Source organism: Accipiter gentilis, chromosome 8 (genome assembly GCF_929443795.1).
Source record: "Accipiter gentilis chromosome 8, bAccGen1.1, whole genome shotgun sequence".
In the NCBI taxonomy this organism is placed as follows: domain Eukaryota; kingdom Metazoa; phylum Chordata; class Aves; order Accipitriformes; family Accipitridae; genus Astur; species Astur gentilis.
In genome coordinates, this window is record NC_064887.1 from 10,696,900 (window position 1) to 10,721,282 (window position 24,383).

General features: G+C 47.9%; 1 protein-coding gene across 1 annotated transcript; it reads left to right on the forward strand.

Annotated features, from left to right (window-relative positions):
• The first annotated feature begins 223 nt into the window (after positions 1-223).
• Positions 224-23,018, forward strand: DMBX1 (diencephalon/mesencephalon homeobox 1). The gene is given in 6 exon segments (XM_049808240.1): positions 224-325; positions 328-390; positions 15,790-15,955; positions 20,207-20,385; positions 21,580-21,934; positions 22,409-23,018. Coding segments are annotated over 6 exon segments (1,266 nt in total). The 3' UTR covers positions 22,810-23,018.
• Positions 23,019-24,383: the final 1,365 nt, after the last annotated feature.

Sequence of the window (24,383 nt, forward strand, 5' to 3'; positions counted from 1 at the left end):
CCACCGGCATCCCATCGGCTCCCAGGGATTTAATTAGGCGTTTACACCTCGGCTTGGAGTAAATGACTGGTAAGAAGTGTTGGGGGGGGGGGGGGGGGGATGCGGGGTGGGGTGTGGGGGTGTATCAGCAGCCCCGTTTTGATTGACAGGGTGGAGGACCATTGAAAATCTCGCTGGGTAGCTCCCGGGTCGCTATGAAGCTCCTTTTAAAAATCCTTCTTCAATGCTGCCTCCCGGTAGATGGCAGCTCCGCCGGGCGCGGAGGCAGCGCGCAGGCAGCGCGGGCGGATGGAGTAGGGCGGGCCGGGGCGCAGCGCCGCGCCCGCGGGCCGCGCTCCCACGCGTGTCACCGCTCCCACGGCGGGCGGAGAGGCTGCGCCGCCGCCCCAGGTAAGACACCCACCCCCCCCCACCCCCCAATACTCACACACACACACACACACCCCTCCCCAAGCAGCGCGGCTCCGGGTGGGTTGGGGATGCGGGGAGGGAGGGGGGGGGGGGGAGGGAAATAAGGCGATTTTGGGACTTGTGGGAATCTCCCCGTGGGGGACTCCGCGCCCGGCGGAGGAGCCGCCGGCAGGGATGCGCGCAGCGCGGAAGAGGGGAAGCCCAGCCCGGGCTCCAGCGCAAGTCCCATCCCCTCCTGTCCCTCGTTTTTTTGGCTTTATTTGGAGTAGACTACGCTTCCTCACTAGGAAAAAAAAAAAAAAAAGGCAAAACCGCAACTACTAGTTCAGGGCCTCGCGGCGTGGGCTGGGACCGTGGGCCAGCTCCGGTGTGGGTTTAGGCAGCTGGCGGGGAAAAGAAGGGTGCAACCCGGCTCAGGGGAAGGGGGGGGGGGGATGCGCATCCCTCCGTCTGCCGGGCTCCGAGGGTGGGAGAGCGCAACTTTCCCCCCCTATTTACATAATGATGTTTTAATAAGCCGCGCAGCCCGGTGAGAGTTCGCCGGGGGGGCAGAACCCACCCCGAGCGGGGCCGGGAGAGAGGGGGAGGCCGGGGGATGGCCCCGCTTGGAGGTGGGGGGCGACTCTGGGGCTGGCTGGGTTTTTTCTGATCCGGCTGGAAGTTGAGCGCGGAGGGGACGGCAAAGAAAGGCAAGACTCCAGCAGCGCTCGGAAACCTTTCTAGGGAAAATCATCCCCCCCCCCCCCCACACACACACCACCCCTTTGCGAGGTTAGACGGCAAAACGGACGGGGACCAGCCTGTAAGGAGCTGGGGGGCCGGTCTGTGCCGCCCTCCCCCCCCCCTCCACTCTTACTTTAAGAGGTATATAAATCCCGGACCTGCGCTGCCAGGCTCGCTTGATAAATTAAGGGCTTCGCAGTCGAAACCTATTTACACCTCCATTATAGGGCTAACCAAATGGGGATCAGCGTGCATATTTTTACCGCGAGAGATCTCATACATCTCCGCCAGAGTCGCCCCTCGGGCCATGGGATAACAGATAGGGAAGGGGGGGGGGGGGGGGGGGTCGCGCTCCGCCGCAGCCAGCACTCGAGTGGAAAAAAGTCCGTGTCCCTGCTCGGTGCCGGCTGCTCGGGGCACCGGGGAGCCGTTCCCCTTGCAGGGGGCAAGGAAAGGACGAGGGTGACCTCCTCACGGGGGGGTATCCCGCCGGGGGGGGGGGGGGGGGGGGGGGGACGGGACACACACACGCGGTCTCTTCTAGCCCAAAGCCTTTCCTCGGGGAAGTTTCTCCTGCGAGGCAGATAGGGTTTGGCTGCGAAACCTGCCGTAGCTGCCCCTTTTTTGGGGGGGGGGGCAGAAGGGGCAAAAACCGCCCGGCACGGAGCCCTCCGGTCCCCGGCGGCTTTCCCCGGCTGCAATTTCCATTTATTTCCAGGCACGGACCTCGGGTCGCTGCGGGGGGGGGGGGGGGGTAGGGGTCAGCGCATCCCGGACCGAGTCCTTAGTGTCCCCGAGGGTCCCCACGGCGAGCCCGGCAGCGGAAAGGAGGGAGGGGGCAACATCCCCCGGTTGCCGGTGGGATGCGCTCACCGAGCGCTGCCCGATCCCTTTGGAAACGAAAAGCGGGCGGATCGAAGCGACACCAAAGCCGGGGCCCCGGGGAGTGCTCGGCCCAAAAGCCCCGTCCCCGGTGGTGGGGGGGTCTGCGGGATTCCCCCCGCACCCGCCGCTCCAGCCGGCCGGGCTCCGGCTGTGTCCCGCACTCCGGCTCCGCTTCCAGCGGCGGGGAAAAAGAATTCCGCCCCCCCCCCCCCACCCCGCTCCGCCCCATCCCGTCCCCTCCGGCGGCCCCCTCCAGTTCCACTTGGTTAGCTCAAGTTTTCCATGTAAATGACAGTAATAAATATCTAATCATGTCCCGCAGCTATCGGCGGCTCGCCGAGCAGCCGGCATTAATGAGACATCCAGGGGAAGTGGGGGAAAGGAGGGAAAAAAAAAAAAAAAATTAAAAAAGGAGAAGGAAAGTTTTTTTCCACTCTCCCCGAAATGGTTTCTAAAAGTAAGGCCCGGCCGCGGGGGGCGCGGATCGCACCTGTGGGTCGCGCTCGGGTTCAAACCCGTCCCTTTTAATTAACCCCCTTCCCAAAATCCCAGCAATCCCCCCACCACCACCATCCCGGCCCGGGGGCTGCCCTCCCGAAAGCCCCGCGGAGCTGCGTTGTGCCCATCCCCGCCGTGATTCCCAAACAATTAATGGGGCTGCAAAGAGCTTTTAATGCTGACGGGCGGGGGGGGGGATGCTAAGGCTGAAATTAAACCATGAGAGTTGGATTTGTTCGCCTAACGCTAAACAAATGGACTGATTACCTTCTTTCCAAACGCATCAGTCATACTACATTAAGTAGCAGAGAGCTAATTATCCCAATTAGGAGGCTGATTTATAATTAATGGCTTGGACCAAGTGATAATTGGATGTTAATGGATAACAGTTTTGTCTGAAGTTAGCCTCCCGCTTCCCCAAAGGCAGGGCTGGAGGGTTTGGGGTTTTTGTTGGTTTTTTTTTTCTTCCTCTTTCCCCCTCTCCTCTCACCTCTGCTTGGAGCACAAAGCAAATGAGGAGCAAAATCTGCTCGTAGCTGGCTCGGTGGGGACCGTCCCGGGGCTGGAGGGGGCTGCCGGCCACTTCTCGGCCTGGCTGGGGCTCGGAGAGGTGGGCTGCGGGGATAACCTCCAGCACCCCCCCATCCCCAGCTTTTCAAGCAATCCCTGCTGCTTTTTCCTCCCCTTTCTGAGTTTCCAAGCCGTGGCCAGCAGCTGACCCAAAGCAGCCGGGTTGTCCCACGTCCCCAGTGGGTGCTGGGTTCCTCATCCACCCACAGGGTGTGAATCGTGTTCTCCATGGCGGGGGGGGGGGACGACGACAAAAGCTGAGCCCCAAGGGGTGCCCCAGCGCAGACGAGGCTGTCCCCCTGCCCTGCCTGTCCTAGGGAGAGCAGGATGGGGCTCACCCTGAAGAGGAGAGGTTTTACACCCTCCCTGGTCCACGGTCCCCACTGCGTGGGGAGCACAGAGTGAGTCTGCAGTTTCTCACTGCTCCGTGTTTCTCTTAACCACATCTCAGAACTGGCACTTTGACTGGTTAGCTTTTCCCTTCCATGCTCACTTTTCACCCGTGAGTAAGTCGATGCAAGTCAATCCCAGTTCCTCGTTTGCCCCAGCTGGAGAGACTTGGACCTACATCCCTTTGGCTTTCAGATTGTGTTTCTAAGTTCAGTTTTTTCCATTCTAACTAAGAACTGTAAGGGCAGAAAATTCCTGAAAGGGTAAGAGTGACTTCAATTCTGAGTTACCCCGTGGCTGACGAGAGGTTGTATTAAATTACACCAACGTACTCAATGCAAAAATACATCCATAAACGTGTCAGCAGTTTATATTGGCTTTCCAGCTTTCCCTGCTAATTTAAAGACAGCTTGATGTCTAAATGGGATGGTCTTATGCTCACACAAATCAGCAGGCTCCTGCAGTGATATTATTGCCATCTCAGAAGACGCAGCTCTGTTCCGCAGAACCGGCGCAGATGTTGCTTCTCCTTAGTGCCGGAGTCGCTACCTGCATCAAAGAAACAGAGCCAGACCCAGAGGAGCTTCCCACAGGTCAGAGAGAAGGGCAGGCTGGCCAGGCAAGTTTTAGCCCCATATAGTTGTAGAGGGAGTGACTGCAGTGGGTTTTGTTCCCAGTGTCTTTATCCTTTAAGAGAATGCTTTGCTGAGGAGGAGGGGAATCGGATGAAAAGAAGCTGGTGTGAACAGAATTTCTCTCCCTTCTGTCATCATCACAACCAGCCCTGCAAAAACAAAGGTGCTGCAGAGATGGTCCAGCATGAAGTTCTTGTGATGTGGCTGCCTACTGGTTTTGCTGGTGAAGCTATGGGTAAACCCTTTAGCTAGAAGTAGCCCACGTTTTCTAAGACACCAGTTATTCTTTCCGTGTTTTTTCAGGGTCATCCCAAAATTCAGCTCATCAAGATGGAAATGCTTCTGCTGAGGCACTGACAAATGTCAGTCAGGTCTGAACCCTTTCGAAAGGTTCAGTGCTGATTTCCACCGCTCATGTCCGAACAGAAATGTTTATAGCTACTTCGCTGCTTTTGGCAAAAACACAGAAGTAGGGAAAACGCTGAAGAACATGGATTCAATAAAGCCCAAATTTTCCAACCCTGTGCAGCTACTGATAAACTAACCTACTTTGGGGGAACATCCATCAAAATATGCTTGTTGTGAAGAGGGTGGAGAATTCTGAAACGCAGCTAAATGTCCAGGAATTAATTCAGGGTACACTGGGGTTAGCCAAAACCTGGGTCTTTTTCTGCCAGTCTGTTCCATCCAAAAGCTAGTGAAACTGAATTATTTTAATTTTTTTCCCTTTTGACTTCATCAGGTTTTGGATCAGACTCCTTATGTTTTCTAAAGCATGTCTGGTGCAGATATAGCTCCTGGGAAGGAGAGAGGCTTTGAGGGAGGGCTGGGAGAAGGGCTGGAATCGGGAGAGACCCGCAGTTCTCCAAACAGTGGCAAATGGGTGTTTACAGCCAGGAGTTGTGGGTGGGCTACGATACAAATGTGATTTCTTCCTGGTAGCTGCTGGCACAACTCTTTTAGGACCAATTGCACCCTCTGTGTGGCTAGAGCAAACACACATGAGAAATGCTGCTTTAAGCCATCCAGATGTTAAAGCTTGAAGTATGGGGTATGGGGGCGTGACGCTTGGGACCTCCACTAGGATCCTCCAAAAAAAGAGAAACGGTTGGGCTGGGGGATGCAAGCTGATGGATCTCAGCGGGTAGAAAGTGCTTCTACCAAGGGAGCTGCAGAAACCTGATGTCTTCAGTCGTTTGTCGCCAACCGTACTGAGCGCTGGCGTGGAGCGAGCAGGCAGCAGCTCTGCACGCTCTTGGTGCGTGTTAGCCCAAGCTGGGTAAACATGCTTCTGCTGAAGGACTGCACATCTCCCCACAAAAAAACCCAGCAGACGTTTAGCTGCTCTGCCTGCTTTGCAGTGTACAGCTCTTTAAAGCACAGATCACCTGCTGGTGGCCAAAATATATTGCTTACTTTGGCAACTGCACTTAATTCAGTGTATGGATCCAAATGCTTACGGGAAAGAAAGCCTTACATGCACCCGCAGTGCTCCCCAGCCCCTGGCGCCTCTGCTGCTAACTCCAGTTTGTGGCCCTGTTTTAAGGTGGCACAAGTCTTCCCCCCCTGTCCCAGCACCTCCTTCTAAAAGTCATTGAACTCAAATAGCTTTTTTTTTAGTGGTAGGAAGAAAATTAATGTTATCACTTGTAAAGAAGGAAAACGTAAAACTTTTGGTTTCTTCTTTTAAGGCATTAAAAGTGCCCCACAATTGCATGGCTTTCTGGAGCTGCCTTTCAGGATTTTTTTTTTTTTTTTTGGACTAAGGTAGGACTTGTCTGTCATTTTGTCTTATAGCTGATCTTAGTCTGAGCAGAAGCAATTGCCAGCGTGTCTTTTGTGATTGTAGTTTTGAGTGTTATAAGCACCATCTGCAGGGGTAGACCCAGGGTCCAGCTGTACTTGCAGAAACATCCTGGGTTCAGGCTCTCAGCTTCTGTCTCCTTCAAAACTTGCTTGTTCTTTAGACCTCTCCAAAATCAGCTTCAAGCAAAATTGCACTTGGTGTCACAGCCTTGCAGCTTTTCAGCTAAGCAGCTGAAAGAGCAGCTAGGAAAGTCGTTTTGTGCCAAGTGGGTCAAACTCCACCGACGCGGCACAAACCACCGCATTTCACAAAGACGTGTTGCTCTCTCCTCCTCGTGCGCGTACCTAACTGCTCTCAGCTTAACACCCAGAACTTATGGCTCCAACTTACATTTACGTGGTGAGTAGTGATGGTGGGTGGAGATATTACCCTCCCTCCATGCCTCATCCCAGTTGCTGCTCTTGGAGCTCAGCATCTCGGCTCAGGCATTGCACTGGGAGCACCCGGAGCAAGCACGCCTTTCCTTCTGCCAGCCCAGCTACCAGGCTGGGCAGCAGGAGAGGAGCTGGGAATGTTTTTAACTGCCTGAGCAAATCTTTACAAAGCTTATCTGTCAGGGCCGTCTTCTGCCAGTGCTTCTTGCAGTGACTGATCTCTCTTGTTAGGGCTCAGGGCTCGACTGTAAGATCAGCGTCATGGTTGTGGGTGCTCAGGACAGAGAAGGGTCCTGGCCCCTAAATGTCGTAGGCTTAAAATCATATTGCGACACAGAACTATAGATCCTTGTCTTGTTAACAAGACCATGTTATGGGTAAAATCATCCAGGACATTGCTTTATCTTTCAGAGACAGTGGAGATTCCTGAACCCCCACCAGCAGCTCCAAGGAGCTGCCTTCAAGCCAGTCAGTTTGCCCATGCAAGCGATCTGCAGTCAAATACGTTGCAGGCAAAACTGGTTTGGGGGCAGAGAGCAGGCAGCGAGCTGCCCCTCGTGCTGCCAGCAGCCCTGAAGAAGCCCAGTTTGGGAAGTCTGGACCTTTCCCATCATCTGGTTTGGAAAATTCCCTTTGCCAGCATTAAGGCAAACGAAATGATGCTTCTCAAGCAAAGGCATTTTTGCAAAAGCGAGAGGAAGGGCTGAGCCAGACAAACCACATGCAAATACAACTAAGCCACAAACATGCTTGTTTTGGAAGGGCCGTGGGGGGGGGGGGGGGGAGTACTTTTTTTTTTTTTTTTTTCTGCATATAAACACCTAAGTTAAACACTTTAAGCTGTTTACGAAGTCAGTAGTTTGATTGCACAGCACTTTAAGGTTACTCCAAGTCCTGAAGTCAGGGACAGTCTGGAGGCAGACACACCATCAGGGCTCGAGACGTGAGAACAGCCAGGCAGCGCAGGTACGTGAGAGCCGGGCTGCAGCAGGACGCTGCTGCGTTTCACATCCACAACCGTGGACCGTGCAGCAGCAACGCCGGCAGAGCCGGGTTGTAGGTACTCAAACTCCTCAGGGTCAGTCTGGGCCGCAGGGTTCAGTTTCCGTTGCAATATTAATCGTAAGAAATCTAAAATGCATCATGTTTTTTGCTGTTGACCAAGCTGGAAGCAGAATGAGATCCTGAAACTAGAGCCGAAGTAATGTTCATATTAAGAACTTTTCTTATTTACCCAGGAAAATGCTTCTGTTTCAATATAGATTACAAGAGCTTTTACTGAGGGTTGAGCGCTGCTCCAAAGGGGAGAAGGGAGGTGCGTTAATGCTGATTTGATCCGTAAGCACTGATCGTCGCGTGTAAATTACAGCAAGCAAGAAATTCAGCACCACGGTGATGTTTAGTGATCCCAATCCTGGCTCTACACTGCAAATCACTGGGCTCCAACCCTGAAAACTGGCTCAAAAGCAAAGACTATGAGGGTGTCTTTTATTTTATTTCAGATTTTGTAAGCCTGCTCTTTGAAGCGTGCCTCTGCAAACAGAGATGCTGGACAGTCTTTTGCCAGGAACTGTCTAATCAATCACTTGGTTCTGTTATCTGGGGCTATGGGGCAGGGGGGAATGATGATTTCCCAAAAACCTTAACTAAAAGTCACAGCAACTGATGTGAGTTACCTCTGTCAGCCAGAACCTGTTACCTCAGCCGCCTGCAACCTGGTGTCTGAGTTTGTAGACCACTACAGTAAAACTTCCCTATCTCAAGCAGGATGCTCTGAGGTTTGTTTTATAAAACTCACAAACCTTCTCACATCCTATTATGCTTCTGCTACAAATAAACGAGCATTATGAATGCAGTTGCTGTGCTTTTCAGCAACGCAGCTCCGACAGAGGCAATTATTTGACAAGGTCTACCCAAAAACTGTGACGCTGTTCCTAACTGGAAGTATTTCCAAATTTCAGCTGCTAGCAAACCTCCTGGTTTTAGGAAAAAGATCTCTTTCATTTATCGGTAGTAGTAGCCGAATATGAGCTGCAAGAATTGGTGTAACCAGTCAGGTTTTGCTTTTGGTGGGTTGCGACTTGTTCAACTAGACTAGGTCTAATTAAGATCTCACTCTGCACTAAGAAATTAACTGCACTTAAAGCCAGGGATTTACATAGGTGTCAAAATATTGCAGGAAGATCAGAAATGGGGAATTTTGGTTTTTTTGAAAACTGTTCTCAATTCCTTTATTTCAGTTATAAGAAAAGTCCTGTGGAAACCTATTTTTATGCTGCATGTTGCTCTCGGACTTTGACGTTTGAATGAGAAAATATGATGTGTTGCAGTATTTCAAATTATTTATGTTTCATCCACTAGAAAAGTGAGATTGTTTCCTTAGACATTCAGCAATCTCACGTGAGGAACAAAACTGATTTATAACATGCTGGTTATTATCTTGTGTGATTTTGGACCTTTATATATCTTAAAGATTTAGGGATATATAAAAAAAAAAAAAGATTGAAGAAAACCTCTTGCAAGGATCATTTATCCAGAACCCCCAGGTATGTAATTTATTTAGTACCAAATACATATAAAACCGATGTCTGTATATAGAGTGAGCCTATTTTCCTAGACTGTCAGATAAGCAGAGACAGAGATTCATTATTTATCTTGCTGATTTAAAGTGTTTCTGAATAAGGACTCAGAGCATAAAATCATAAAGCAGAACAGCTCCAGGGAGGAGGGGGGGAAATATTTTATTGTGATTTTATTTTTGATGGTGTTTATTGCCAGCAGTAATAAGGGGGACATTGTTAGCACAAACTATTTGCTGTTATTCCCTGTTAGTAATGAACAACGGGTTCTTGTGCTTTGCATAAACACGAGTAGAGATTTGTATCGCCTGAGCAGGCGCTCGGGCTGGAGGACCGCAACTTTGCTTTTGACCTGACAGGGCTGCTCCTATTTTTTTCTGTCATTTGCAGGAGCCCCGAACACCAGACCACAGCACCAGACTTTCCTTTTATGATTTTTTTTTTTTTCCCCCTGATGCTTTTCCCACGTTCAAGCTGTGTCTTGCATCAGGGCACAGAGCTGAGGCAGCGCCGAGCTCTTCCAAACTTCAAGCTCGTCTCTGGCAAACCTCTCCTCACCAGTAACGAACTATGGTGTTGAAATTCACTTGTGGCAATGAGTTGCCAAAGTCCAGATGTAACTTTTTTAGTGCAGCTTATTTCCCACATAAAGGAGGGCTCACACACCCCACCACCATCACCAACCCTCCCAATTTCTGGAGAGATTTAATGAAAGGATAACGTAACACGCCATGGTGCCCATTAGTCAAAAGCAGGCTCTGGTATCCTCTTCCTGACTTCTCTAGGATAAACTTGCTCTTTTTAACTCATAGGTTTTATCATCCCATTCTTCATGATGGCACCTGAGCATCTTGTGTAGGTCAGTGAATTTAGTCTCAGTACTTTTTTGAGATTGCGATGACTCGGTATTTGGAGGGACCAACTGAAGGGAAAAGAGAAAATGGTCCAAAGCCTCTGCAAAACTTCAAGTCCTACATTCAGCCTCAAACTCATCTCACCCAAGAGCGTTTGCTTGAGAAGGGCTAACGTCTTGTCTTAGGCATTTTTTCACTTCTACCTTGGAAAACTGGCCAGAATAAGCTATTGAAGAAAATTCCTCCATCTTGACTCAGTTTAGATTTGGGGGGAAAGGAGGTGTGTTACTCCAGAATAACACACTTGAGCAAAACCACTGTCTTGGTTTAAAATCCCTTTCTTCCAGAGCAGCGTTGGCACAGGGAGCTGGCCTGGATGTCCTTACTCAGGACAGCTCAGCACGGGGACAAGCTCTCCAGCGTTGACACAAGCTCTGAGGCCAGCACAAGTGACACTTGAGCATACGTTTAAAATAATCTTTATATTTCATTAAGCAACCAGGGATCGATACGTTTCTCCCTTAATGACTTTTGTCAGTTCTGTATTTTTGTTAAAGGCCTTGTGTGTGAGTAGCAGGTGAAGCCAGGTACAGACTGATGATGTTTTGATGGGGGGAGTAAGGGAGTGAAATGAGGAGAGGAGCGAAAAGAAAATGTCCCTGATCTCAAATTCTTGGGTGCAGTTAGTGCAGCTCCAGCGTGGGGTTTGTGGTTTGTTGGGTTTTGTTTTGGTTTTGTTTTGTTGGGTTTTTTTTTTCTCCTGATAGAAGGGAAAATATGGATGTTTTGCTACAAGGCACTTTTCAGAAAATGTCAATATCTCATTTTTAAAAGATGTTTTATTGTTCCCAGATCTGCTTCAATTCCACACAAACACAAGCCACTAGGAGCAGGAGTTTTCACCTGGCAAGGAAATGTGTGGTTCTCTCCTCTTCACATCTTGTCTCAGGACAGAATTATGTGCCTGGATACAAAATTAGTTACCAGTTAAATAGGGAAACGTAAAGCCTTTTACAAAAGTTGAGAAGCCAAAATTGATAATATTAAAGCCCAGGGCCAAATTTCCCCTATATGCTATGCTGTTAAGTGGTGTACAATAAATTGCACCACTCTTGTGCTATGTGACTTTATGGGAACCTGAGGTTTTTGAGGCCAGTGTTGGGAAGGGGTGGATGGGAGCCACTTTGCGGCTGGAGCAATGCAGCTCTGCTCCGGGATAACGGGGTTCCCGTTCCCGACTGGTAAACGTGCAAGTTTTTTTGCATCAGATTGAACAGCTGCAGCTGAATAAAGAGAGGTCTGCTCTCTGAATTAGTCTGGAAGGGGCAGAGACCTATATCGCCTGGCCTCTAAGCAATGCAGAGGAAGGAGAAACCCGTGTTTCTCATAGCCAGCAGCAGTTAAAGCTAAGGGGAACCCCTGGTCCTCTCTGTGAGGCTGGATCCTGGCAGGACACAGTCGCCGCAGCCCGAGGGATCTGCAGGCTTGGGAAGAAAAATGGGCACAGCATCCCTGAGACTTCCATAATGAAAACTTAAGTGAGAGGTAAAAGCCGTAGAAGAGTTTTTGGGACCGAGGTAGTAATGTCAGGATTGCAAAGGCAGAAGAAGCGGCAACCCCGGCAGGGTCCGGCAACAGGGCACGGCGTGGAGACCTGACAGCCGGGTGCTGTGAAATGTAGATGGCTGGGAGAGGGCAAGTCTTTTGATGTCGGGGATGGGAGAGTCACCGATGTGGCCCTGAGGGGCCGTGCAGAAGGAAACTACACCCCCCCCCCCCCCCCCCCCCCGAGGTACCAGCCCCAGGCACTGCACGGAGGCACCCACTCCCCTGTGCTGAGCAAATGCTGCAGGATCAGCCCCCAGGCTCTGGGCAGGGGCAAACCTAGGCTACCCTCACCCTATAGAGAAATTTTCCTCTCACCTAGTGTTTTCCTGCACCTTTCCTCACCTCCCATCTCCTTTCTCCACCGCTCCCAACTCTCCAACCATCTCTGATGGACAAAATCAGGGTGAGGCACCCCTTTCTTCCAGGATGGACTCTACATTACCCTCCCAGCTGTATTGACAACTGCTCAAGCCCATACCCTTCTGCAAAGGAGGAGCTCAAACTTCGCTCTCATCTTCCTCCTGGCTGCGGCTGTTCCCGAGGCCCTCCAGCCACCCAGAGACATAAAAGATGCATTTGCAGATTTTGAAAATTAAAACCATCTATACAGCCAGTGGGAAGGGATCAGCTTATTTGGTTGCTTAATGAAATATAAAGATTATTTTAACCAGTGTAAGCACTATTCGACAGCTTGTGAAACACAGCAGTGGCTTGATGAATGGCTTTCTCCATTAAAAAAAATTGCTGCATGATGTCTTTTAAATATTTAATTTATTGGGGTTGGAGTGTGCTCGGAGCTGGCAGTTAAACAGGATCTGTTTGTGGTCTCAGTTAACTTTGCTTACCAGGCTGAACAGTCTCGCCCAGTAAATTCCCTCAATTTTTATACTGAATCTGGGATGATACATTTGCTGCACAAGGGCGTAGCAAGTTCTGCCTGTCATCTGCACCACAGCGCGCCAGGCAGTTATTTAGTGATAACAGTAAGATAACTTTAGTAAGCTGTGATGGATAGTGACCCCTGTCCCCAGTCCATCGTTATTAAGTCTCCCACTTTTTATTTTCTTTACTTTTTATTTGATGCACTTTCTTCTAGGCCACCCAGAAGAGTTTGTTCAGACACACATGTGCACACAAAAGCATCTTTTAACAATCAAATAAACTAAAATCTTCCTGGAGCAACTGTTTCAGTGGAAACACTGGGCTCCAGACACAACATCATTGGCAGTGTCCTCAAAAGACTGTATAGTATGGGAAAAATTCCCCTCCTCTCCCTCTTGATTTTTCCCTTAATGTGCCAGCTTGGTACACAACCAAAATCATGCAGGGGGATTAGAAAAGAAACAGGCGTTTCTGTGAGCTGGGAGTCAAAAACCCTTGGCCTCCCACATATCTCCTGGCAAGGCTGAGCCCCGGGGTGGATTCTCCAGTGTCTGTTAAGGACAGAGGTCTGGCAGCAGCCCAGGGCAATTAATAGGTTCTGTGTCTTCAAATGGTTTTCACGAAACACGCAGGAACTTAATAAGCTTTGAGACCCTCCATGCTGCTGGCCAAAGCTGGTGGAACCAGCCAGCGGGTTCACAAGTGATGGGGTGGGAAGGGAGGAGGCAAAATGAAGTTGCAAACCTCTGTGTCGCTGCCCGCGTTGCCCAGAAAAGCCAGTCCTTCTCTCGGACTGTGAGAGCAAAGCAGCGAACGGCTCTCCAGCCGACTGCGGCGGTCTCGCTGATGATGGGGATGGGCTGAGCGCCGCCGCTTTTTGGAACCGAACTGTGCCAAGGATGGGGCGAGGCTGCGGCACAGACGCCGCTGGAACCGTTCAAGGTAGTGGTTGGGTCGGGGACCTGCAGGTCTTCCCCCAGGTGATGGGAGATGTCCTCTGTGGCCACATCAATGGCACGTGCCACTGGGACATGCTCCTGTCCCTTAGCATGTGCCACCAGCAGCAAAGCTGTGCAGTCCAGCAAAGCAACAGCCCTGCTATAATTTCGCTGTGAACCCGTCGTGGGGAAAATACAAAGGCCAAAAATCTGTTGTCATGTGAAGTCCCTCCCCTTCATCAGAGAACCAGCAAACAATTTTGGCATTGCTTAGGTCTTCCCTAAGCTTGACGAGAGCAGAGCTATGGCATTCTTGTGTTTAGGTCAGCATCTGAACCAAAAATATCCATTTTCACAGCAGCTCAGCTTAGAATAGCATTGGCTTTCTCTCTGTTAGAGTGAATAAAACCTTAATGGGGTATAGATGAAGGTTATTATTTTGTTTTGGGGGTTGTCTTTGCTTTTCTAAAAACTGGGGTAAATTTTGAAATGAAACATTTTGAAAATTAATTCAAAAGTGATTGCCTGGATACCATAAAACAAAACAGATCTGATTTTCCCCTGCTTTCCAGAACTAGCTACAAAATATGTCTCAGGCACCCTTAAATGTATTTTTCAGTAAATCAGCTATTCATATAAAAATTGTCTGTCTGTACTTTGAAGTAGGAGGCAGGTTTCGTTTTTTCTTATACTCCCATATAGAATATGGTAGGAAAGGACGTGACCAGTAACATTCTCCGTGGCCATAAGGTTGTGGCTGGCATTGCACAGAGTGAGGTGGGGTGTGGGTCCCTTCCAACTTATATTCTGTGATTCTACAATTCTATCTAGGTGCTGGATAGCCACCGATCTTTTTCTGAGTCTAAAACTAAAGAATTGGGGAGTGAATCCAGAGTGGGTGAACAGGGAGACACAAAGCAGGTGAAGGTCGTGGTATCAGGGTGTGCATCACATCTTCGTGGTGTAACCACACCTGGATCTGTCCCAAATTGTTGGTTTATAATTACTGCGGCCTCTTTGAGAAGACAGTCCCAAAGGCAGCACTCACACTCATAACAAAATCCCTTAGGCAAAACAAACCACCCCAGAACAACGAGGACCATCCCTGAGCTGGCAGAGTGTTTGACCAAATTCCCGCTGCATGGCTTCCGTTCTCCGTTCCTGGGTGCCACGATGGAGAGGTGCTTACGGGGGGTGAGGCACAAGATGCCTCAGGTCATTGCCAGACCCTATAGTACAAAATTCAGCTGCTTTTCCCAGGAACTACAGCTTGGTCTCTGGATGTTAAACAAAGTCACTCCATGTTTGTGCTTCCTACATGAAGGTGGTTTGGGAGAAAATGGGAATTCAGAGCAGGCTAGGTGGTGGGAGCAACTCGTTTCCATTCCTCCCTCTTCACCAAGAGTCTGTCCTCCATGGTATAAATCCTCTACAGGCAAAAATGAAGGTCTTTCCTCAGTACAGAAAAAACAACAGATAATTGTTCATCCAAATTTTTTGCTGTTCAATGCATCAGGTTTCTCCTAAAATCATGGGATTTGAACCACCTCCCTCCAGTAATGAAACTGTTTTCTAAGAGTGTGCCTAGATAACCTGTCTGCTTTCCCTAAGTTAGTCCAGCTGGACCTCTTTCTCTGCATGTTCATTCATTGCACTGACTTTCCAGACGATGACTTGCTGATGTTTTAAAAATTTTCTTGTGTGGCAAATGTTTCACAACTTCCTTTCCGATGTCTTACAAACTACAGAAATGGTATCCTGGAGGCCCTCCATCATTTATAACAGGAATGAATGAAGCATCACTCAGGTTTTGGGATCAATATTAGCTCAGTTTTACAGATGGTCTGTAAGGAAAAACAGCTTGAAGTTTCATGCAGAGCCCACAGTAGAAAAAAAAGCCATTAGTTTTTTGAAATAATTTCCTTGCTATTGAGCTATGAAAAGTCAGTATTTATTGCAAACCTTAATTCCCTCTTTAGCCATAACATTTTTGGTCCTATAATGCTACAGATTTATTTTCTTTTACACCACATGCTTTTTTTTTTTTTTTTTTTTTTTTTTTTTCCCTGTGTCATTTGTGTTTTCTTAGGAAGAACCTTAAGAAAAATGAATGGAAACAAATTATGCATGAGTGGATTCAGATAAGAAAGATTATTTGACGTTATAGCAATGGGATTACAGAACAGCCCACTGTAGGCAATGATAGGGACAAAATCCCAGCTAGTCCTGGGATAGAGCTGGGTCTGTTCATTAGAAGTCACAATAATATGATAAATTTTATTACAGTATGTAAAAAAAAAATCCTTTCTCACCTTTTGCTCAGCTTATCATGAGTGGAATATAGTCAGATGCTGGTCTCTAAACTTGGAAGCCAGACTGATTTCACTGGTGCTTTAGGTCTACAAGAGGAATTTTGATTCCTGTCCCAGAACCTGTTGGAGTTGGGAGGCTGGACATGAGCCTCACACACAGCAGTTTAAGTTTGAGCTCAGCATTTCCAAAGCTCTGCTGAGACACCAGGACGCTGGAATAGCACGTTCCTAAGCACCTCTCTCCTCCGGCTGCTGTTTTTCAGGTTTATGTCACCATGCAGCACTATGGAGTGAACGGTTACTCCCTCCACGCCATGAACTCGCTGAGCGCCATGTACAACCTCCATCAGCAGGCAGCTCAGCAAGCCCAGCACGCTCCCGACTACAGGCCCTCGGTGCATGCCCTCACCCTGGCAGAGAGACTGGCTGGTAAGAACAACTCACGGCTTTTGCCATTCCCTGGGGGAAAAAAACCCCAACCCTTGCTGCTTGCACCGAGTGAAACTCTTTGGGAGTTGGAGCGCGACATAGCCAACGGGGGTGGTGTGCTCCTTTATACTGGCCATGTGGCCAAGCTCTGCAGGTGACACGTGGCCTCCGGTGTTTGTTGCCAGTGGACCACTGTACCTCGCTGCAGACTGGCCTCCAATGGCTGGGGAGCCTGGGGCTGAGAAGGGACGCAGTCCCGCTGTATGGGATTGAAAAGAGAGAATTAAAAAGACACGGAAGTATGTTCTAACGAGTGAACAAAAAAATAGCAGAAAATTTTACTTTCTTGTTAGTAAAAACCAGCATGATGAATATGAGCACACAGAGAATTGGATTCCCCCCACCGAGGGGCCCGGGACTTGCATTCCCTAGCAGCCACCTCCTGCCATCCCAGGCCGTAGCTTGTTCTTCCATGTTGCCCCTTCTTGCAACTATTTTCCATTTTTTGTCTTACCAAACACTCTTTCTCTCTGAAAAATGATCTTCATTTAGATCTTCTTTGGGTCTCACCTTGACCTATTTCTTCTTGGGGATCCTAGACCTTGGCTTGGGTGATGCTTTCTTGCAGGTCCTGCTGGCTGCCTCTCTGTTGCCTTTGTATTTTGCCTTCCATAAAAGAGCTTTTTAAGGCTCAAAGAAAGTAACACTGACTTTACCCAGAGAGTGTTATTTACACAGCATTGTTGATGGTCAGACAGTGGGACAGGAGGCACTGCTCCAGAGCATCTTATCTGCTTTCCTGTGTTCAACCAAGAGTGTAACAGCACTTTATTGATACTGTTGTTAGGAGGAAATGCAAAGTCCAGATAGTATTTTGTGATTTGTTAGGGGGAATTGTTAATTGACGGAGACCTGAGAATATTTGGTATGGTGGGGCACATATATCTGTTCTACATTTCAGCCTACCACAAAACACCCAGATCTGGCTGAGATCATCAAAGGCTACTGCAATGCAAATGATCAACAGCTGCAACATCACCATTTTGGTCAGGGCTTGGATGCAGTATGGAAGAGCAGACCTGACAACCAGTATACTGAAGCTAAAGCAAAAAGTTACCATAGATGTGATTCTAGAGACCCTCCCAGAATGGAATGATCTTCCCCGACTGTCTGAAAATTACGCATCTGCTTTAAGATAGCTTTCTAGTTGTCTGATATTAAAGGAAAAAAAAAAAATGTGGAGTGACTCCTTCCAGCTTAGAGGAGGTGGAAAAAATTATCTACCCAGACAACTTTAGTGGGCTAACTTTAAGAGACATGGGCTTAAGCCAAAATAAGGATGCAGACGTTTCAGAACGGTCCTCCTAGGTGCTTAGTCCACGAAGGCATGGTGGTAAAGGTCATGGACTCTTTGGATCAGTGAACCACAGGTGACTCTCAAACCTTCACGCCAGCAATGTTCCCTTATCCAGCTGCTAGTAGTGACCTCCTTAACATAGTTCCTCAGACCACTCACTGTGGCCTGTGGCATCTCTGGGGGGCCATAGGGCAGTGCTGGGAGTCACTGTCCTCATTGAAAAAGAACCAAAGCGGGATCAAGGAGACCTGGACTCTAGTCTTGGCTCTACTGCTGGGCTGCAGTGATGATAGGTGGGCACTTTCCTTGTCCTGGTCGTCCATCCCCTCCTTCCCTCACCCCTTCAGCTTGTAGGTGGTCAGTTTGGAGCAGATGGTCCTGAACTCTGCAATATGCCTTGCAGACCTTAGGTCTCAAGGTGCCCCTTTCCTAGATGCAAGGATCTCTTGAACGATTTTTCTGATCACCTCTACCTTTTACAGTAGAGCATGGAGGACTTAACGTCTTTGACCCTAACTAGGGTAAAAGTAGAGGGAGATTAAAAAAAAAGAGTAAAAAACCTATTCTTGTATTCTTGATTGGGAGATTCAATTGGTTTTCTGACCTCTTATCTTTAAAATTAATAACCCACCTGGAAGACTTTCCAAATTAAATCCCACGGTCCCCTTGTCTGCTTATCATTGGCAAGGTAGGCATTATATACCTACAAGCTGGTTCTTTTGCAGTTGCTTCACATTCTGTTATTTCTGAATATCTTTCAGTGTAGGTTATAGATCTCATTTGCCTTCCAGGGACAGTCAGAATAAAGCAGCACAAAAGCAAATGACCTTAAGTCAGAAAACAGAGGTTTCTGATTGTAACTGCAAAGCCTCACCTGCAATTTATATTCTCCTTCTTGCACAAAGCCTGAAAACATAGTTAAAACACTAAAATAATTGCTGGTTGGCTCTCGTTGGAGTGGCCAAACTTAATGTATGAGCTGCCGCCTCCGGGGAGCTGGTAGGTCTAACCTCTACTCTAGAAATTCGGGAATATTCCAGCCTGCAAGGTAGGGTGTTTAACCAGCGTCCTTTCTCCTGATTTCTTGTACTTGAAACACAAATGTTAGCTTTCTAAAACGTTTTGGGGTAGCTTCTATTTCTTGTCCCAGAACATCCCTTCTCCTCGCCCGGCTGCACTGTGACTGTGTCTGAATTCATCAAGGACGGTCTCTTTGCCTCCAAAGTGGCAGCTATTACCAGCATTTTAACTCCCTGAGGAGCTCCGATACCTCAAACACAAAAGTCTCTTGTATGCAACCAACACTATATTGTATTTGGCCGAAGACCTTTAGCCTGATCACGTCTCTTCCAGGTTGCCAAAACCACATGGCTTTGGCAATTGCCCAGAAAGGTGCTGAAAATGCTGACCTAGAATGAAACAGCTGGAAGCTTGGAAGAGGAATGTTTGAGCAGTGCAAAGCTGATTTGCTACGCTCATTAGCCAATGTATTTGGAACCTGGCTGTGTGGTTCTGGGGCTGGCCTGACAGCAGGTTTTGTTTTATTGTTTAGATTCATTCCACAACGCTCGTGACAAAAGCACAAATAAACAGGAGCAAGAGCCTTCATCTGGCTCCATGCACTGATAATGCCGACTTTTCTCCCTGCTGTTTTCTAGTGTGTTCATTCCTCCCTTCTACTGGAAGTCACATTCTTAACTGAATTAAAAATGATACCAGACACTGCTCTTTCTGCATTTCCTCTTTGAGAGCAAACCTCTTGCCAGACTATTTCATTCCGATGCTGTAGCACAGCATGTCCCAGCTTGCATAATAAAGGGTTGTTGGTTTGTTTTTTGGTTTTGTTTTATTTTTTTCATTTTAAAGTAACTAATTTTCATTGATTTAAGATCTTTCTACTCCCACTAACTGTTGTGCAATAATAACGCCTCTGGTAAAATAATAAGCCCTTTACTGTTGGCCTCAGATTTTCCCCAGTCTGAATTTCTTCTCTGCTCTTAATTTTGCAAGCACAGTTTGCAAAGTCAGGCCTTGTGAGTAGCTCCTCTACTGAGAAGAGCTCGGCACATGAGCTCTGGGCTTGCACTTAGTGGGTCTGGACTTGGTCCTGGCTGGTGTTTCCACCCCAGATGCTGGAGAGAGCCCATGCTCAGTAAAGCACATGGTTTCAAGCTAAACACACATAAGCACATGAGCTTAAGTGCTTCCCTGAACTGGGGCCCAGAACAGCACTCCAATATCATGCCTTGAAGACTACAGAGAGCTACATACGAGAGACTAAAGAAGAGCCAGCTCAGCCTGGTTTCTGGGAAGATGCATGTCTTCCAGTACAGCTGCAGCCAACAAAACGAGCTAGAGGCAGCTGAGTTCGAGCTGCACAGACTCTTCCCCCCGATCAGGGCAGCACATCATGGCAGCGTTGAAGCCTACCAAAGCTCTGCCTTTGGCTTCAAGGAGAACATGACGCATAATGTTGGGCCCCTCTCCTTATTACAAGGGTGAATCTCCTCACCTTGTTTTTAACTGAGTTTCTTAATGAAAGAGGCTTATGCTATGTTGGGTCTGGGCGTCTGCATGTCCTACCCCACTGACGCTGAAGCAGATGATTGGCTTATTTCAACCAAATTTAGCATTGGAGTCTCAACAGTTTCCACAGCTGTCATAGAAAGATGTTCCCTCTTCAGAACAGGCTTTCTAGTCAGAGGTTTTATCTCCTTGGACACCTCAATTAACCCGTAAAATGTGTGTATGTGTTTTATTAGATCTAGAGCCGTGAAAAAACCTTTTTGTACGTTCGTCTGGTGTTACCAAGTGCTCTGTTCAACTGTCAGCATACAAATTCCAATAATTAAATTGGCCACTTTTCTTGTCTTCCAACGGCTGTACATTTCAAGACATCATTTTGGAGGCACGTTATGGATCCCAGCACCGCAAACAAAGGCGAAGTCGCACAGCCTTCACCGCCCAACAGCTGGAGGCGCTGGAGAAGACCTTCCAGAAGACTCACTACCCAGATGTGGTGATGAGAGAGCGGCTGGCTATGTGCACAAACCTACCTGAAGCCAGAGTCCAGGTACTGATATTTTGTGGGTTTGTGAGTGGGGATGTTTAAAAGAATGTAGTGGGGTTCCAAGAGGGTTGACAGCTCCCTTGACCTTCCAAGATTCTTCCAGTGTAATCAAAGATTTGGGGACAGTAAAGTTGTCAAAGGCGGGGGCAGAATAAAATCATCTGAAGTCACACATCTGCTAAAGAAATTCTTCATCCACAGGCACATTTTTTAAATTTAGGATTGTCTGAAGTGTACACTGGTTTTCATTTGTTCTTTCACATTTTTTTGTTGGAAATTTTAGAAACATTAACAGAAGTCTACTTATTTATTTATTTGTAAGGCTTTTCTGGCTTTCTCAGAAGAGCAGAAACCCAAGTAATTCCAGCTGCTCTTTTCCACCACCAGTGTCAATATTTGTAACATCTCAGGCCAAGGTTTGGTTTTGTTTTTTTTTAGTTTCAACTAGTGCAACATGCTTCATAACCTGCTGGTGGGGAGGTTCTTCCATTGCTGGGCTTTAAAAGACAAAATAGCATGTTCTTCAATGTGAAGTGAATAAGTAGTAGAAAAAAATAATTCTTTTATATAAATGTCAAGACATTTTGATGATAAAAATTTTTGTTTTGTCATCTAACTAGCCAAACAGCACTAACAAGATGTGCAAATATATTTCTTCCAATCCATCTCTACTGATTTAGGTTAAAAAAACATGGATTCTCTCCTCCTCCCTTAAATTCAGTTCCCAGGTAACAGCCTATGCCTGTAATGACTTATTTTGAGTGTTGCCATCATAGTTTGGGTACACTTATATTCGAATGGTTTTAGAAACTAAAAGACCACTGTCCTGTAAACCAGTGTAATGTCATCAGACTCAGCTATAAGCCATTCTGGTTGGACAAAACTGACTGACCAATTTATTAAAAAAAAAAAAAACCAACCAAAAGAAACCCCAAAAAACCACAACACCACCACCCCCCAAAAAAACCCAAACCAACAATGACAGTGGAATGGCTTAAACAATCAACAAGAAGGCTGGATGTTTTTAAAAATATATTTGCTGTGTTATTGGTAGAAGCACTGAAAACTTTGGACACAGTGGGCTTGCAGAACTTCATTACTTGGGGTTCCCTTGAAGTTCCCAGGCTGAATGATGCTGAATTTGGCACTAAGCAGGATTCTCAACAGTTTTCCCCCTTGCTGTTTGTGACCTTGAAGGTTTGGTTCAAGAACCGGAGAGCCAAATTCCGGAAGAAACAGCGTAGCCTGCAGAAGGAGCAGCTGCAGAAGCAGAAGGACTGTGAAGGCAACCACAGCGAGGGAAAGACGGAGCCGCCCATGCTGGAGACCCAGGCCACCACCCCAGACACCGAGAAAGTCCAGAGTCTCCCAGGTGAGGTGGGCGCAGACCTCAACCTAACCCTGTCAGAGCAGTCGGCCAGCGAGTCAGCGCCCGAGGACCAGACCGACAGAGAGGAGGAGTTTAAGAGCACCTTGGACGAGGCTAAAGTGGACAAGAGCCCTGGTGTGGACAGCAAGGTTTTGAACTGCAAGAGAGCGAGCCCAAAAGCAGGTGAGGGGCAGCATCTTGATGGGGGTTGCTGTCAGGACCTGGCATTTCCAAGGGGGGTGCTAGTGGTTGGGTATAGTCCCTTATTCCCTGGGAGCATGGGTGCTTGCACATAGGCTGCCCAGATTTGTCTTCTTGTCCCCCAGCACTAAACGGGACCCACAGAGAGCATGATATCTATTGTAGCAGGAGCACAGAAAGAGCAAATACCTTCTGCTCAGGTTGGAGCTTGGGGAGAACAGTGCCCAGTGGCAGCAGGAAAGTCATAGCAAAGAGGTCAGCCCCATGTCTATGCTGTAAGGTGCTAAGTAAGGAACAGACACGTTTAGCTCTCCCGAACTAACACAACCCCTCTCGTTTGCCCTCCTGATGCAAGAGAGAAGCCCGTGCTGCAGTCCAAACCCTACTGGGGTGAGGATCAGCACCTGCATCCAGCCTGTAGAAATAACCCCCATCCCCTCTTGTCTCCTGCTACAGAGTCCCCAATCAGCGCAACTGTGACGCCTTCATCCAGCAGTGGCCTGGCTCAGACTCACTCCTACTCCTCCTCACCCCTGAGCCTCTTCCGCCTGCAGGAGCAATTCCGCCAGCACATGGCTGCCACCAACAACTTGGTCCATTACTCCTCCTTCGAAATGGGGACACCGTCTGCCATGCCCTACTTGGGCATGAACGTCAACATGGCGCCGCTGAGCTCCCTGCACTGTCAGTCGTATTACCAGTCGCTCTCCCACGCTCAGCAGGTCTGGTCCTCACCTATCCTGCAGGCCTCCAGCTCCCTTCCAAGCCTGAACAGTAAAACAACGAGTATTGAGAACCTAAGGCTCCGGGCAAAGCAGCATGCGGCATCCCTTGGGCTTGACACCCTACCCAACTGACTGCCAGATGAGCTAGCGTTGCCCATGAGAAGATGCACCAGAGGTTGGCACTAGACATGTCACTCCTTGAACCCCCACCCACCCTCATCTCTTCCTGGAGTAAGGTGCTCCCTTTCAGGGAAAACTTTGCATTTATTAACGTCTTATTAGCACCAAGATTGCATCAGACATTGCTACTGGCCTCATCTTCACTAAATATTTAAGGAGGAAGGGGGAGAGGATGTATGTTTAGACAGATGAACTGTCCTCTGGACTGCCATGAGTTAAGCCTGTAACATTCAGGAGAAGCCCCCTTTCCTCATCCCCGCGATAATGTGCCAACTGTGTTATATACACCTTTTTTTGTTGTTGTTGCGTTCTTTGGGAAAAGAAAGAGTCCTGCTTCGTCTTGTATATAGTTTATAATGTTGACAGCACCCATCACCTGTGTGTTACTGTCAGTGTTACAGAACTGTGACCTCTTTTGCTTTTATACCCCCTTCCTTCTCAATTTTAGTAGCTAGTATCCAAGTTACAACTCAGCCATCCTCCTGACCTCAGCTTCTAGCTAGTTGCTCTTCGTGGGTCAGCATCCTAAAGGTGTTTATGACGAAGAGAAACGATTGTGCACTTCACTGCTCCACTTCCCCCTTCTCTGCTAAAGCTAATTTTATAACAGCTGGGAAATGACATGAAGGTGAATTTCCTGTTTAAGCACTTCCTATAAGGCAAGCATTTTTCGTTTACTTTTTAATAGCACTTGTTCAAAGACAGAGGACAAAATATTGGCCTAATGCTGCTGGCTGGGGAGAAAAATGAAAGCCAAATTCACAGGATTATTTTTGATCTAGATTGTTTCCTCTTTGATCTTCAGTGAAGTGTAAACTCCTCTATTTACAAATTATGGGGTTTTCTTTTTGGAGAGCATTTTGGTCTAACTTTGACGATAGAGAATAATAAAAACTTTGTATGAACTCCTGGTGTGTTCATACACCATGAATTATATGGTTCTTTGACAAAAACTTGATTAATGCAAGCTGTGTCTAGAAAAAAGCTCTGATCACCAAATTCTACCCTCAAGCCCTCCAGCTTCAGAAACTGGTTAGCAAGCGAAAATGTAACAAGTGAAAAATGCTGAAATGCTGGAGGCAAAGCAGGTGATAAGCAGGGGCTTTATAGTCTCTTTGTATTTGCTGGAGCTGAGGGGGCATAGATGAACTTGCCAAAAATGCAGGCTTTGCAAGTAACCAAAATTCACCAGCTTCAAAATTATTTCAGTGAACAGTTTCAGCCTTGTTTCATTGGAATGACCCATCATTCAACCTAGGGTGGTTTTCCTTGTTGAGAAGGAATGTTTCTGCCAACTCAAACCACGGAGGTTTTTTGCCAAACCAAATAAATCCTTTGAACCCACTGCTGTTATCCTGAGCATTGGGGAGGGCTGATATCCAGATCTAATCTCTAATATTGCCTAGGACCAAAAAATCCAGACTGACTCTGTGGCAGGTGCTACGTTTGAATCCCAAGGTTGTCAGCCAGGTCTGCCACTAACACACAGGGCAGATCTGTGCTAATTCACGGCAGATGATCAGCTG